General features: G+C 41.2%; 1 protein-coding gene across 1 annotated transcript in view; it reads left to right on the top strand.

The window, feature by feature from the left end:
* Positions 1–5,889: 5,889 nt before the first annotated feature.
* KMO (kynurenine 3-monooxygenase) overlaps positions 5,890–17,669 on the top strand; it is a 43,205-nt gene continuing 31,425 nt past the window's right edge. The window contains 1 exon segment of the mRNA XM_045983684.1: positions 5,890–6,142. Within this exon segment, the coding sequence (XP_045839640.1) occupies positions 6,089–6,142 (54 nt within the window). The 5' untranslated portion in view covers positions 5,890–6,088.

Below are 17,669 nucleotides of genomic sequence, written 5' to 3'. Positions count from 1 at the left end.
ATGTATTGTAGTCTCTTGCTTTGGGATGACATGTTTTGAATATTTCTGTAATGTCCATGTGGTCCACTGTGTCATGTAAAGCCTTTATTTACTTGTTGATCTTTTGCTTAGATGATCTGTTCATTTCTGTGATGGGGGTGTTAAAGTCCTCTACTATTATTGTATTGTTCTTTGATTTTGTTTTAATTGGTTTATATAATCGACTATTTCCTATGGGCATAGATATGTAAAATTGTTAGATCTTCTTGTTGGACAGATCCTTTAAGTATGATATAGTGTTCTGCCTTATCTCTTATTATAGTCTTTGTCTTAAAATCTAATTTGTTTCATATAAGGATTGCCACCCCAGGTTTCTTTTGATGTCCATTAGCAGTGTAAATTGTTTTCCACCCCCTCAGTTTAAATCTGGAGGTGTCTTTGAGTGTAAAATGAGTTTCTTACACATAGTATAAAAATGGGTCTTGTATTTTTTATCCATTCTGATACCCTGTGTCTTTTGATTGGGGCATGTAGCCCATTTACATTCAGGGTAACTATCAAAAGATGAATTTAGTACCATTGTATTGCCTGTAAGGTGACTGTTACTGTATATTGTCTCTGTTCCTTTCTGGCCTGTTACTTTTAGACTTTTTCTTCACTTAGAGGACCCCTTTCAATATTTTCTGTAGGGCGGGCTTGGTGTTTGCAAATTATTTTTGTTTTTGTTTGTCCTGGAAGCTTTTTATCTCTCCTTCTATTTTCAATGACAGCCTAGCTGAATATAGTATTCTTGGCTGCCTATTTTTCTCACTTAGTGCTCTGAATACATCATGCCAATCCTTTCTGGCCTGCCAGGTCTCTGTGGTTAGGTCTGCTGCCAATCTAATATTTCTACCATTGTAGGTTATAGACTTCTTGTCCAGAGATGTTTTCAGGGGTTTCTCTTTGTCACTGCAACGTGTAAGCCTTACTATTAGATGATGTGGTGTTGACATATTTTTACAGATTTTTGAGGATATTGTTTCGTCTTATGATATCACTTATCTCTTGAATTCTCTCCTTGTGGTCCAGTAGTTGTTTACTTCTCTTTTTCTCAGCTTCTTTTTTCTCCATCCTTAGGTCTTCTATATCACTAATTCTCTCTTCTGCCTCATTTATCCTAACAGTTAGAGCCTCCATTTTTTATTGCATCTCCTTAATAGCTTTTTTGATTTCAACTTGGTTAGATTTTAGTTCTTTTATTTCTCCAGAAAGGGATTCTCTACTATCTTCTATGGTTTTTTTTTTTTTTTCAAGATGAGCTAGCATCTTTATAATTGTCATTTTGAACTCTAGTTCTGACATCTTAATAGTGTCATATCAATTTGGTCCCTAGCCATTGGTACTATCTCTTATCTTTTTTTTGAGGTGCGTTTTTCTGCCTTGTCATTTCATCCAGAGAAGAACAGATGAATGAGAGAACAAAATACTAAAAGGCTAGCAATGTCCCCAGAAAAATATACACTAACCAAAACAGAAGAGACCTGAAACTGGGGAGAGAAGAAAGGAGAAAAATAATATATGATTAGGCTGGTGAATCGAACAGAGCCACACACTTGGTTTTGGGTGTATTTTGGTCTGTTAGAAGAGACTGCCTCCCAAAATTTTAAAGAAAGAAAAGCATAAATATAAAAAAATAAGGGTAAACAATGATGGAGAATTGGAATATGACTGTAAAGATGAAAATTTAAAAAGATTTTAAAAAGGAATTGATAAAAGTTCATTGAAAAATGAAAAAAAAAAAGAGAGAGAGAGAATGTGATCAGGATGGAGAGTAGAACAAAGCCATATCCTAGATATAGGTTGCATTTTGGTCTGTTAGAAGAAAGTGTATCCCAAAATTTTAAAGAAATAAAAATTTATATGTATACAAATAATAAAGTTAAATACAATGAAGGGATAGAATATGACCATAAACATAAAAATTTAAAAGGATTTTTTTAAAAGTATTTAGAAGATAAAATAGTTAAATAGGTTAAAATAGGAAAGAGGGAAATTTTGAAAATAGAAAAGGAAATAACAAAAATTTTAAAAATTTAACTTTGAAAGACTAAAGAATCATGGGGGGAAAAGACATGAATTCCATATGCTCCATTCCCTTAGTGCTGAAATTTTCCAGTTCTCATTAATCGGTAAACTTGGTCTTGGCTGGATGTTCTTGCTGATCTTCTGCAGGAGGGGCCTGTTGCCTTGATTCTCAAGTGTCTTTGCCTGAGGCAGAACCACACCGCCCTTGCCAGGGGCCGGACTAAGCAATCTGCTCGGGTTCGCGCTCGGAGCTTTTGTTCCCTGAGCGCTTTCCGTACCGCTTTGGAGGACGGGAATAAAATGGCGGCCGCCCACTCTTATACCCAGAGAGCCGAGAGCTTGGGGCCCTGCTCCTCAGTGCACCTTGGAGAAAAGTCGTCAATCCCTCCCGTCTCCCTGGTCTCTCGCCGCGCTCCGAGCTCACCCGGCCTGTGACTGAGCATGTCTGTCTTTGGCGCGCAGCCCTGTTTGGAGTCTCCAAACCCAGCAGATTCCTGCCACACTCCTGCACCACTCCTCCTAGAGAAGGTGAGTCTCCCCTGAACTGCCACTTGTGGGGTCCCTGCTCAAGGAGTAGTGCCCCGGCTGTGCGTCAGATCATGGTTTAAGGTAATCCCAAGCTGAGAGCCCTCTCCTTGGCTCTGTCTTTGCCCCCAGCTTCCCCGCTCCGATACCTGTGAGCTCTGCTGCACTCAGACACCCCCCCGGTCTTTCTGTGACCCCGTGGGTCCTGAGACCACACTGTCCCTATGAGGGCTCCACCTCCTGCTTAGCCTCTGGAATGACATCCCTCAGCGGAGCAGACTTGTACAAGTTCCGATTTCGTGCCCTCTTGCTCCACCGCTTGCCCGAATCCACCCCCCCTGCCCCCCCCCCCCTTTAGCTTCCTGTATATCACCTTGCATTCACTCTGCATGTCCTACCTTCCAGAAAGTGGTTGTTTTGTGTTTGTAAAGTTGCTGCCCTTCTTCTCTTCGATCTCCTGTTGAGTTTGTAGGTGTTCAGAATGGTCTGATAACTCTCTAGCTGAACTCCTGGACCAGAGGCGCCTCAGGTCTCCTGCGCCATCTTGCTTCTTCCATCTCCTGCTCTCTCTTCCTCCCAAATAAATAAATAAATAAAATTTTAAAGGCTTATTTTACAGGTACAGTAATTTGGCTGTACCACTGGCTCCATAAAGGCACATGTGGAATAGATGGAATAAACTAGAATAGAAACCTAGAACCAGGTCCACGCACACATGAACACGGGACAAACCCAATAGTGGCAGAAGGAAAGCCTTTCACTAAATAGTACTGGGGGAAAGTTTGTATTCATTTGGAAAAGAAAAAGAAATTCGACCTATCAAAAAATTTATAAAACCTGACATAAAGCAAAAGCCCAAAAGACAGAGTGCTAAATTTGCCTATGCCAAAATTAAGAGTATCTTATCATCAAGGAAGGCCACTGAGAAAGCGAAAAGTAAAAACGTATCAGAGTATAAGAAGGAAAGTAATTATTTGCAACATATATAAAGAATAAAACTCAAATCCTATGTCAGTTTTTTTTTAAAAGATCCACTGATAAGAAAAGAAGTATATGCAAAAGAAGAAAAGCAAATTGTGAACAACAGATGAAAAAGTACCAACTTCATCCATAACGAGTACAAATTAAATTGGTCATGAGCGAGAGCATGAACTCACCGGACATTCACAACCTAACACTTGTACATGTCAAGTAAAAGTGAGTGCCACACTTCAGAATATAACTCTGGTTTATTTAGAAAGATTAAAAATGTGCACAACAAGCCTCTGTTTCTGGACATCCTCATATGTGTGTGCACTGCAGTGTATATACAAAATTAATCAGGGCAGCGGGATTATTCATAATATTAAAATATTGGAAATACCTAAGTGTTCACCCACAACAGAACAGATAAATAACAAGCGATGATAAAGATGAACTAGAACTACATGCAAAAACTTGGGTGGAGCGGCGCCTGGGTGGCTCAGGGGGTTAAAGCCTCTGCCTTCCGCTCAGGTCATGATCCCAGGGTCCTGGAATTGAGTCCCGCATCCAGCTCCCTGCAGAGAGCCGCCTCTCTGCCTGCTTGTGTGTTCTCTCTCTCTCTCTTTCTGACAAACAAATAAATAAAATCTTAAAAAAAAAAGGCTTGGAAGGAGCTTAAGCATGATTCTGAGAAAAAGAAGCAAGTTGCCAAGAAAAAAAAGCATGAGTTTATTTATAGCAAAGTTCTTCAAGAGGTAAAATGAAACTATTTTAGGGATGTATATATGTCAATGAAATTATAAATAATAGCAAAAAAGTGATAAAGTCAGGATGGCAATTGCCTCTGTGAAGGAGGGGTGGTAGGCAAAGGCCGCATATAGATCTCCGGAGTTCCCGCTGTGTTCTTTTTCTGGACCTAAGTGATGGCTACTTTACAGTAAGTTATTGTACCTACTGTATACTGTTTTGTGTACTTTACTTTTTTGCATTATGGCCCATGATTTTAAAAGAGAGAGAGAGAGAGAGAGCACTGTATATATTGCCATGGAAGAATTCTCCAGCTATACGTTGTGAAAAAATAAGGTATAGGAAAGTATAAAAGCGTACAGAATTTACTACTATTTATGGACAGGAGTGGAGGGGGCGAGGCTTTAGAGGGATAGACAGCGTGACCCAGACACCAAAACACTGGTTGTCTCTGGGCAGGAGAAACAGGAGGCAGAGGGACAGGGTCAGAAGACTTATTTACTCTAAAACCCTCTTGTTGTGTCTTTTGAATTTCATATAATGTGAATGTATTACCTTTTCAAAATAAGTAAATAAAAAAGCCAAAGGGCAAAGTACTTTTCTAACAACACTAACCATCCTTGTCCACAAGGGGCCGCTGTTCAATGGTTTTTAACCTTGCTCTGGAGAAACTTGCAGGCTCCCTGCTCTCACCAGGAGGTGAGGAAGTCGTCATTCTTACTTTATTTTACACATCATGTTCCAGAAAAAAAAAAAAAATCAAACAACAACAAAAAACACACAAGAACCCTCAATTCACAAATATGCACCCAAAATAGATAATATGCATATAAAATGGGATGAAAGAAGGCAGAGTGGAGAGATCACAGGAATTCAGGGATAAGGTGATTTTTTTAAAAGATTTTATTTATTTATTTGACAGAGACAGATCACAAGTAGGCAGAGAGGCAGGCAGAGAGAGAGAGGAGGCAGGGCTCGATCCCAGGACCCTGAGATCATGACCTGAGTAGAAGGCAGAGGTTTAACCCACTGAGCCATCCAGGCACCCCTAGTTTTTTGTTTGTTTGTTTGTTTTTTAATTTTTTTTTTTAGGGATGAGTTTTTTTAAAGAACAGCATTAAACATCTCCCCTGGAGTCAATGCACACATTAGATTCTAAAGTTTTTAGCATCTGATGCCAAAAAAGGGAAGTATGGTTAGTGACAAATTCAAAATCTTGCTTGGGAGACTATTAATACTAGAAAAAAAAAAAAAAAAAACTTCCTGGCGGTCTGTTAGAGACAATCCGTGAGGACCCTCGAGGTGTGCTTCCTGACAGGTTTTAATAACCAGAGTAAATCACACAGCAGTTGTGGCACCAAAACGACCTCACTCTCCCAGAAAATTGTAAGATGTTTTAAGGACTTCAGATGGGGGAAGTTTCATTCATGGTTAATCATGAATGAAAAAGAAAGTAAGTATCCATGCTGCAGAAAACAGAAGAGGAAAAGCCGAAAAACCACGCTTTAAAAAAAAATTCCCCGTCTTACATGCAAGACAGAGAGTGACTGTCTTCACGCAGCTGGATTTTTCAAAATTTGTTTATTGCAATGAATTCTTTTTGCTTCAGGTTGAGCTGATTGTGCTTCGAGCCACTAAGGAGTTAAATGCTGTCCTCTAAGTTCAAGGGGGAAATTAGCCCTGCTCAAACACAGACTGGCTCACAGGACAGGGCTCTGGGCAGTATAAAGGCAGGGAACCAGCAGCCAGGAGACACAGTCTCCTTTGTGACAGGAGCTACAACAATCACAAAAATACTTTGGCAGTTATGGATTCATCTGACATTCCAAGGAAAAAAATAGCTGTCATTGGTGGTGGCTTGGTAAGACTCTATTTGGATCCATTATTCCTATTAGTGGTAATTATATTATTATTAGTCTTAATAATTATCTTAAGTGGCTTGCAGTGACTGTCTGTCTTCTTGTAAAACTTCTCATATTTAAACACACCTATTTTAAATATGGTGTTAGTGGTAATTTGCTCTTTTCTGCAAAAGGTATTTTTATTTCCATTAAATACAAAGGTGTCTGTTTTCCCTGGTCATTTTGGTTTAGCATTTCTTAAAAAGAAAATCAGAGCAAATTGAATTTGATGTATCTCCATGTTGGCTATGTTTTCAAAACAGAAATTAGTGTCAGTAGTCCTTTTAATCCAAGCGTTTGCCTCCTTTGGTGAATAACTCAGTTTATACTAATAATAAGAATAAAAGCGAGTTCAAAATTGTTATGTAGGATGTTGGCTGGTTATTTATTTGGGTCATGGGGAAGAGCACCTGTTTGGTGTCCTGACTTATTTGGATGATCCCACGGAGCATGTTAGGTGGTGGAGTGAGGGGCTCCCCTGTCACTGGGCACAAGAGACGAAACTGCAGAGCCTCATCCCACATCTAGAAGACGTGGCAGGGGTCTCTTATCTGCTGCCATTGTTATCTTACAAAAGCTGGTCTGTTTCCTGTGGCGCTGCCCCAAGTAGACTGTATTTTTCTCCCCTCAACAGAACTCTCTTATTTTGGAATAAAAAAGTGTCACCATTGGTAAAAGCTTAACCATTTTGTTTTCACCTTTGCTGTACCCATTTATAGGCTTTTAGCTCCTAAGTGTTCATTTATTCATTTACTCAACAAAAATTTCTTCTTCTTCTTTTTTTTTTTTCAACAAAAATTTCTTAAGAGCCTAGTATGTGTCAGACACTGTTCAAGGCTGCATAGAAATTAGTGTAGTTCATACCACACGTTTATTTATCAAGTCTATGCTAATTTTTGTCTTTTGTTCTGCCTTTCTTATGAGCTTTTCACCCAAAGCACTATGACAGTTCTACCATTTCTGGCTCTAGATTTCAGTTTGCTAACGAATGCTGTCACACGCCATGTTGGTCAATGCATGCGGCATATGTTGCCATTTCTTTATACTGGGTCTCACTCCAAGCCTTTCCTGTAAAAATTTTGCAGGAAAGTGAGATGTATGTACTCACCAAAATGTCACTGCGTGCCCACTGTTTGCCAACACTGTTTTAGTTACCAGGAATACGGTGGTGAACATTCGTGGAAGGTGAAAGAGTGCAGAAGAAAACAAATCATTTCAGAGAGAGAAAGACATTGTAAAGAAATGCAAATAGGGCAGGACTGCAGAAAGTCTTTGCCGGTATCTTAGAGTCTGGTCAGGGACGGCCTCTCTGAGGGGGGTATGTGACCAGAGACCCGAATAGAAGAAAGCAACCTTGTGAGGGGCTACAGAAAGCATTCCAGAGAGAGGAAATATCTAGAAGAGAAACCCTGAGGTGTTCAACGAGCAGAGAGAAAGGCAGAGAGAGTGAGGCTAGAGAAGAGGGGCTCCTGAGGAAGGTGAGCTGAGAGTCAGGTCCCCTCGGGTCTTACAGGGCAGGGCAAGAGGACAGGATTTCACCCTGAGCATGATGGGAAACCACTGGAGGACATTAGGCAGGAAAGTGAGCGGTGATTTTTAAAAGATCCCTTGAGCTAGTGTGTGGAGAAGGAGTGGAAAATTTTAAGACAAGATAGACTAGTTAAGACACTGTTGTGTTTGTCCAAGACTCAGACTACGGGAGCAGCAGGGACACCTTAGAATGCCTCTTAGCAAAGGGAAGATGACAAAGACGTGATTGCAGATATGATCTGGGGAGGCATAAAAATGTGGGTGTCACCCGTGCATTTCTTGCTGAGTAACACTTAAAGTCTTTATCATGTAACCAGTTCATTATCTGGGCACATACCTCTGCTGGAATGTAGAAGATATGTATTAGAAGCAACTAAAATTCGAAGCACCTGGGTGGCTCAGATGGTTAAGTGCCTGACTCTTGATTTTGACTCAAGTCATGATCTCAGGGTTGTGAGATCCAGCCGAGTTGAGCTCTGCGCTGAGCGTGGAGCCTGCTTAAGAGTCTCACTCTCCCTCTCCTCATCCCCGCTCATGCACTCTCTCTCTCTCTCTCTCTCCAAAAGGAAAAAAAAAAAAAAAACAACAAAAATGAAAAAAACCCAAAACGAAAACTGACTAAAATTCCTCTGCGAAGGAATCACCCACCTCATTGCAGAGGCTCATGCCCAGGAATCGTGTTTGAGTCCCCTTTTCATTTTACGCGCAAACCTCCCTTCCTCTTTTACTCCACCTGTAAACCTTTGTGGCTCTCCAACATCAGTTCAACTCTGGTCATTGCCACCACCCGTCCAGACCGTCATCCGCCCTCATCCACCTCCTGTGTGGTCCCCCAGCTTCTACTTTTATCCACGGACAGTCCATTCTCCACCTAGCAGCCACAACCATCCTCCTAAAACCTAAGTCTTGTAACTATAACTCTTGGCCTATACCTCCCGATGCTTTCCCCTTGCAAATGAGACAAAACCCAACTCTTTACCGAAGGCCCCACTAGAACTGAGCCTGTCTACCTGCTTGGCTTCATCATTTCCCTGCTTTATGTTTTTTTTTTTAATATTATCTATCAGCATGAGAAATTACATACCTTACTTATTTTTAAATTTTAACCTATTAGATATCTACTTCAACTAGAACACAAGCTTGTATTTACCAGTGTATCCCAGTGGCTGGAACCATGTCCAACGTGACTTACTGTTATTATTTAGTTAGTATTTGATAGATGAATGAACGAGAGGGATGAAAAACTCTTTAAGGATAGGAAGATGAAAGAAATGTCACAACAGACAAAACCTTGAATACTGAGCATATAATGAAACAAAGTATTAAATAAAGCAATTCAAGAAGGTTAAATTAAAACACAGAGGACAAACTAATTTTCTCACTCAACTTCTTTCTTGTGTCTTTCTGTTCACCTTTCCCAATCTCTTCCTGCCAATGGGCCACATCCTAGTATCTTACACTGTCTAATGCGTTAAAGGCTCTCCTCAGCCCCTAAAGGGAAAAATGCAACAGAGTTGAGAACTTTTCCTTTGAAATCCAAAGGAAGGCACTTGGTTGGTGCAGTCAGTTAAGTGTCCAACTCTTGGTTTCAGCTCAGGTCTTGATTTCAGAGTCAAGAGATGGAACCTGACGTCAGTCTTCCCACTCAGTGTGGAGTCTGCTCAAGATTCTCTCTCCCTCTGTCCCTCCCACTCATTCTCATTCTCTTTCAAATAAATAAGAAAATCTCAAAAAAAAAAAAAAAAGGCCAAAGGATACAGTGAATTCACGTTATTTTTTTTTCAGTAGTAGCCTTGCCCACTGAAAAATCACCCTAAGAATTTGTCCTTGCCCCACTGTAAGAGATCATCTGACCCCATGATAGACCAATTAATTTCTTTAAAGACCTGTCAAGTCAAGGAGGTCAGAAATCAACAGATCGAGGAAGGAACTCAGTATACTCAGAAATGAAAGGTGACAGAAACTAAACCATGATCTTAAGCTGGTGAAAGTTGTTTTTTTTTTTTTTAATTTTAATCTGAATATTGAGAAAGATCACTGTTATCAACTTAGACATTTTCCTCCTTGTGTGCAACACTGCTGCCAAGCCCCCGGCCAATGTCATTACCAAAGGGTCATTTCAGCCTGTGAAGACCTCTTCTCTCCTGGAAGTGTCCACGAAGTTGTTTGCCTTTATCACATGCTGCATCCTATAAAAGTTATTCATATGGATGGTTTATTTGCCCATAAAATGTATTTAATTTTCTAAATCTTGAGATTGTTTTATCTTTGGGTCCCGCTCCCTTCCCTTTTATAAAGGTTTTCTCAGTGCCTTATACTGTCAAACACACTAACATATTTGGTGTGTCTGAGTTTGCTTTCAGAAATGGGGAATCGTGTGCTTACAAGTTGTGGGCAATTAAAAGAAAGACAGACACCACCAGGATGGTGTCATAAGGAATGTAGTCCTTGAAGGATGATCTTGAACACGGATTTGAAAAGCAACCACTCCTTTTCAGGCTGGAAGAAAGTCTACGGGGTAGCTTTTTGATTCTGTAGCCTCTGGCGGTGGAGGTGGGAGGAAGAAAAGGCCACATTAGTGGCCTTACTCTGTGTTAGCGATCTCTTTCCTGTTTTTACAAAGTGACAAGCCAGTGAAGTCAAAAGAAAGTCTAACTAACCTGTCTGGTATCCTGAAGCTATGTTCATACTTAGGTCTGTGGTTTTCAGAAATGCTGCTTCTGGTGACTTTGCAGTGTTTACCTGTGGGGTAGAAACAAGCAGAGCCATGGGACACTCTCAGCAACAGCTACAGCTCCTCGAGCCCTCCCTTTTGGGGGAAAGCCAAGAGCTTTAGCCGGAAGAGCTTCTGAGGATTACAGTCTCAGCTGTGGCCTGCTGTCCAAACACACGTTCAAAGAGGTATCACAGGGTAGCCTTGAAGTCTTTCTTCTGTCTCCCCTGCCCGCAAGCAGCCCCACTACACATTGTTTGGTGATCCATCATCCCTGGGTTTGACCAGCAAAATTCTCCTTGGGAAGGTCTTGAGAGGATGAAGTCTTTCAAACCATCAGAATGAGGAGACACATTTGTGATCCATATGACTTGGTGTCCATAATCGTGCCCTTCTCCTAGGATTCGAGTCAGGTTAGTGACCTCTGCTCATGAAATTGCCTTTGAAGCAGCTTCACCTTGACTCTGGGAGAGTGTGTCACAGGCGTATTCGCTGGAGTCCCTCGTGGGCTTATAGGGTCAGAGAGGTCTTGATGCTGGGCTGGCCCTAGACTGTGTTTCATCCTGGGTTCCTAGGATCTCTCCACCTCACTGCTCACTCTCTAGTTACCTGAATGGGACAAAGCAGCTTCTGATAGTGAGGATAAGGCATCAGCTGGAAGCCCAGAAAATCACTCAGAACACCAGATTGCTATGTCCTTTAACTCTAAAATCCGACTGCTTCCTTTTCATACTTCCTTATCCACTCATCTCTAGCTTTGTTCTCAATCTAGCTGTGATAAAAACAGAAATCAAATATCACCCAGAATTTTCCCTTTGGCCAAAGTCAATATCCTAGACGCACAGAAACCATCGAATGTTTTATAGTCTTGGATCAAGAGTCTTGGAACCCTCTATTTCATTCTTCTGCAAAGGTTAATGAGACAAACCATGTAAAGGACATAATTACTATGAGCCTTTATCCTTATTTTATTGATATGAAAGTAAATTAAACTCTGTTCACTCTACTCTTGGTTTCCACTCCTCAGACACTGAGCCCTGCATGTGAGAAAGGCTCGCTTCACTTCTGCACTACTATCTAGGACCTTCTGCCAACAGAAGGGGAGTGGGTTTCTCTGTGGCTGTAGAGGTCATCCCGAATTTGCTCCAGGCTAAGGACGAGTCTTGGTTCCATGCTCTAGTTCTCCTCAATCTCTTGTGTAGCTTTCCTTGTGCTCCGATCCGACTCATCAAAGGGATTTATTCTTATTCAGCCATATCTCTGCTTCTTCGGGAGGTTTGACTAACGCCTTGAGATTTTTTTGCTACCCAGACAGATCGTTAAGGTGTCTCGTAAATTTGACTGTTACCTGTGTGTGATACAGAGAACTCACCCTTCAGAGCCTGCTTCATTTACTGCATTGAGAGCTGCGCCTGAGATGAAACCAGGAACTTGAGGCAGCTCAAAGCTTAACTGCCCTTTTTTCTTTGTCATTTGGCCCCAGATATGGTCAGTCAGTCAGTCCATGGTCCACGTGCTCATTGGCCGGTGAATATGTCCACTCAAAGAGGCCAGCCACCCCTGTCTTGAAGCTGGCCTCAGGGAGGCATTGGCTTGAGACAAACAACTGTCCTTCAAAATAAAACAAAATGCAATGAAGACTCTTTAACATGGTCTCTCAGAAACACCCGGTCTGGAGGCTGTTCAAAACTCAGCAAAACCGTAAAAATAACTCGTCCCGCGCACCCTCAGTTTCTCCCACCTGCTTTGCAGCTGCTCCAAAAACCAACCCAGAGATCAGACACACTCCTCCAGTCCTCTCCCCAGCTCGTTTGTTTGCCTGCCTCCTCTCCTCTCTGCCCGCGTTTGTTCTGCTGTTCTCTTTATTTCCGCCTGTGCTGGGGTCCAGCTGCCGGGGCACCATTTCATTACTGCAAATCCAAAAAATTACATATTAAGTATAATTAAATTAAAATCAATGTCCAAATATAAGGGCATTGCAGACAATGAACGGTAATGCGATTGTTTCATATTCTGATTTTAAATATTTTCTGACATGGAAATATATTCACAGAATCCTATATATTTTTTAAAACAAAATCACAAAATAAAATATATGACATGGTACCATTTTTAAAAGAAGTATTATATACTTATATATAATACTTTATATATATAATATATATCCATATATGATATATATCCATATATGACCATATATAGATATATATAATATATATGCATATATGATATATATCCATATATGACCATATATGGATATATAATATATATCCATAAATATCCAATAATTTATATCCATAGAAAATTTTAACACTGTAAGATTGTGGAACATTACTTTTTTCCTTCATGTTTATCTAATTTTCTATTTTTTTCTATTAAAAAATGCTGGGTTGTTGCTAAGTATCAGGTATTATGGTTTGGATTAGAAATAGACTGATAAAATATAAGCCTTAGAAAATTATTATTCTCAGGGCACTTACAGCCTGTGGGAAAGTCAGATGGGAATATAAATAATTCAGTTCTTTGTGGGAGATATCAAAACACATATATTCATACAGACATCTATGGAATTACAGAAGAAAAGGCAAATAAGTCTTTTGGAGGAAGAGAGGTATCAAGAAGAATTGTACTGAGAATATGAGTCTCTTTTTCTTTTAAAGTTTTTATTTATTTGACAGAGAGAGATCACAAGTAGGCAGAGAGGCAGGCAGAGAGAGAGGGGGAAGCAGGCTCCCCGCTGAGCAGAGAGCCTGATGTGGGGCTTGATCCCAGGACCCTGAGATCATGACCTGAGCCGAAGGCAGGGGCTTTAACCCACTGAGCCACCCAGGGGCCTGAGAATATGAGTCTTAAAAGAAGATAAAACCTTTTCCAGATGGAGAAAGCAGGAAAGGATTGTTCAGGCACGGGGAACATTGTATTCAAAGGCATCTAAAGTGTAAAAATGCGTGGTATATTCAGGAAATAAGCAGGGACTTTGGTATGCCTATTACAGATAGGGAATGGCAAAAAATGAACTGAATGAAAAAGAGAGGTTGGGGTCACATACAAGGATCTTTTAGGTCCTATTGAAAATTTGGTACTTTTCCCCGCAGATTTCTGTGGAGCAAACAAAGGGCTATAAGACAGAAAATGCATCCTCTCATTTTTGTTTCCGGAGACACCCAGTCTATGGAGCGTAGTGTGGATAGGTAGAGACTGGGAAGTCGATGCCATCGTTCAGGTGATAGGTCATGAGAGCCCTGAAAAGAGAATGGAGGGTAGGATAAGGCATCTGTTTGAGAAGGCCTCAAGGGGATCAACGAGACTTATTGTCTGATTAAATATATATTGGCAAGTAGAACGGGATGTTCAGCATTCCCTGAAGTGTCCTGCTCGGGTGAACTCGTGGGCAGCGCTGCCAGCCGCTAAGCTATGCAATCCAGAAGGAGGAGGAGGAGGTTTGAAGCTTGAGGGAGGGGAATGAGGTTGATTTGAGGCACGTTGAGATGGAGAAACCTGTAAGATCCCCCAGGTAGAAAGAGGTTCGCTAGTCAGAGATGAGTTCACGAGATGGATCGAGGCTGGATAAAAAGTCCTAAGAGCCCCACAGAAAGCATCATGAAGGGAGGGAGGTTGAGCCTGCTGCTTGCCCTCAAAGACCAAATCCAGGTGATACAAGCTGGCATATTCAGGGTAAGGTTTAAATATACAAACTCAGAACATATGCAATTCTGGCAGATGGAATCATTACCAACAAAGAGTGAAGACATTTTTATGTGCTTGTTTCATGGAAAGTGCAGTTAACATTCTGGTTCTTTTCATTCCACTCATATGTTCAAAGATCAAATTCTTGAGAAATCAAAATATAGTTGGATGAGTGGGAGGTATAAACAGGCTTTTCTGTATGGGGACAAACTCAGAAAAACCTAGGAATCTTAGGGAGAGTTTTATGCACGTCATAAAGTCAAAGGAGTTGACATGTGTTTAACATACTATCAGGTTAATTTCAAACACATTATAATCACGAGGCATAAAATGCATGACATTTTTATAGTCGCAGTGCCCCTTCCTACTAGGATCAGCATTTATAAATTAAGAGGTACAGTTTTCTCATTATCATTGGACACCTGAATGATCATTGCTGGAGAGATCACATGGGAACCCACAGAAATTTGGCAAATCCTCTTCATAAAAGCAGACTGGCAGTGCGGCGCCTGGATGGTTTGGTTGTTAAGCTTCTGCCTTTGGTTCAGGTCTTAATCCCCGAGTCCTGGGATTGAGCCCTGACACCAGCTTCCTGCTCATCGGGGAATCCGCTTCACTCTCTCCCTCCCCACGGCTCCTGTGCTCTCTCTCTGTGTCACTCAAACAAATAAAAAGAAAGTGGGGGGGCACCTGGGTGGCTCAGTGGGTTAAGCCTCTGCTTTCAGCTCGGGTCATGGTCTCAGGTTCCTGGGATTGAGCCCCGTGTTGGGCTCTCTGCTCAGCAGGGAGCTTGCTTCTCCCTCTCTCTCTCTGCCTGCCTCTCTGCCTACCTGTGATCTCTGTCTGTCAAATAAATAAATAAAATCTTTTTAAAAAAAAAAAAAAGGCCAGCGAAACACTGGCACATTTACGTAAAAGAAATTTTGAAACAATGTTTCTAAATGGTAAGTTAGGTGCCCATAGAGCAGACCAGGGTGGGGTCAACCAAAACGTATGAATTATCTATATTCCAGCTCTGCCATAACCCTATGACTATCCAAGTTCACAGTGTTGACCAACATGAATCTCCAGCCCCTTTGTCCTTGACCTGCATGCTTCCAGTATCTTCCATCTCCACCATACTTCAGCCTCCAAGTCCCATGACCCATATTGGGCTTGGACCTTGTCATCCCACAGAACCGCCCCATCTAATATAATAGAGCTAGACCTCAGACTCTGATTAAAAACCTCCCAACTCCCTCCCTCAGTTGCTGGTGCTACATCTGCTCTTCACAGGGACCGCCTACTTCTCCCCATTCAGAAGCCTTCCTCTGTCTTCCTTCCATTTCTTCCAACTTGGTGTTATTGTCCCTCAATCCACCTAAAATCTTCAAGTCCTTGCTTTCCAACCCATCCACATGGCCAAAACCCACCCTGCTTGGTTTCAGTCCTCTGTAGAGAAATCCAAGCAGTCCAGTGCTGTAAGAAAAAATATAACCTAACCTCACATCTTGTTGTCACTATAAATTCATAGTCTTCACCTTCAACTGTATCTTCAATGGTATTCAAACACGCTTCTAATTTATTGATGAAGAGCTCATGTTCTGGAACCAGACCGGTTCCACTTGAATCTCCACACCAACTCCAACCCTCACTAGCTGTGTTATCTTAGGTAAGCCACTTCACCTCTCTGTGCCTCAGTGACAGTGCCTGTAGGACAAGAAAACAGCAGTACCTCCTTCACAAGGCTGAAAAGATGAAGTCGAGCAGATGGGTGAACATAACAACCACTTCGTGGCTATCATGCATGAGCGTTATTATTTCCTAAACGCCATCTCTCTGTTTCCTTCTTTTTAGTAGATACTTTCAATCTTTGTCATGTGCTCCTTCTACTTACAACCCTCCTCTTGATTCACCCACCCTTATTTGGCACATTCTTTCAGTCTCAATTTATAGTTTGTTTTTTTTCCAGGAAGTCATACCCTATCCCACTCCACTTCCCTAACTTGGCTTGAGGGTCTGTTTTCATACTGCTGCTCACGTTGTGTTATAATCGACTCTAATCCTCTTGAGAAGCCTGTGTTTAACTTGCTGTCTGTTGTATCTCTAGCACTTAGCACAGGGACGGTATATAGGAAAAAATTAAGGTATATGTGTACTAAATATAAATATACAAATAATATTAGAAAAAAAATGAAGACTTAGACAGGACCGTGAACTCCCTGAGGATCACTATTTTCTCTGGATCACTTTTAATGCCTAGCAAGGAATCTTGTAATACTTGGGAATCAATAAATATTTGTCAAGTAATAATTTTTCTGTATCTCTTGAGAGTTGTTTTTAAATTTCCAAAAGAATTCCTACTCTTTATCAACTCACTTTCCCTCTATATGTCAAAACAGTCTCACTCTCAAAGCTCAACTCAAAAGTAATGTTTTCCAGGAAGCTTGTTTTACCAATCCCTTTGTTCTGGCTATCTGCTGCTATGTAACAAACCACTCCAAAACCTAGTGGCCTAAAACAACACTCTATCCCTATGCCTTGTGTTTCTGAGGATGGGCTGTCATCTGGTCAAGCTCATCGGAGAGCTTGACCAGGTTGAATGTCCCAGATGGCAGACTTCCATGGGGGTGCTTGCTGTGGGATGTTGGCGAGTAAAGACCTCAGAACGGCTACAAGTGGCCTGTCCCTGTGGTTTGGGTTTTTCATTACATGGCAGCCTCCTGATAGTTACTTTTCCCATGATCACTGGCTTCCAAAAGTCAGGAAGCAGAAGTTAGTTTTCAGGGAGTCAAAAGTCATAGGTGGATTTTCACCTGTGCAGGGGGTCAATACCTCTAAGCCCCATGTTGTTCAAGAGTCAACTATAATCACTATTAAAGTATATGTAAAAGATTTTTATTTATTTGAGAGAGAGGGGGGGAGCACAAGTAGTGGGAGGGGCAGAGGGACAAGTCTACTCCCCACTGAGCATGGACCCCAGGACCCTGAGATCATGACCTGAGCCAAAGTCAGATGCTTAACCAACTGAGCCACCATGGTGCCCCAGTATATGTAAATGTTTAATGATTAAATTTGTTATGTATTTTTTAACCACCCATATTAAAAATTTAAGCAACGCTGGAGATCTGCAAAATTATTACGTAAAAAGTGGGCCTTTATACTCAAAATTGGCTTGCTAAGTAAGTATTGATTGGCCTATTGTTTGTCTCTTCTTAACTGAATTAGGTGTCATTGAGCCCAAGGACTTAGCTGGATAATCTTTCGGTCCCTCCAGTTTAGTAGATTAAATCCTACATCATAAATGGTCAATAAATTTTGACTTGGTTTCACTACAAATTTTATTTAACAATGTAATCTCTCATTCATTTATACATTTGACAAATACCGATCAGGTACTTATTACGTTGCAGACACAGTGGTAAAGGCTAGGGATCAAACGGTAAGCAAACCAGTTTGCAGCCCACTGGGGTAGACAGATATTGACCACACAATCACCCTAAAGATGTGAAATTTCAATCACGATAAGCTCTTGGTATTAGTTTCTGGGGGCTGCCATAACAAAGTATCACAAACCA

This window comes from Meles meles, chromosome 17 (genome assembly GCF_922984935.1).
Source record: "Meles meles chromosome 17, mMelMel3.1 paternal haplotype, whole genome shotgun sequence".
NCBI classification, from domain to species: domain Eukaryota; kingdom Metazoa; phylum Chordata; class Mammalia; order Carnivora; family Mustelidae; genus Meles; species Meles meles.
This window is presented reverse-complemented; position numbering and strand designations above follow the sequence as displayed.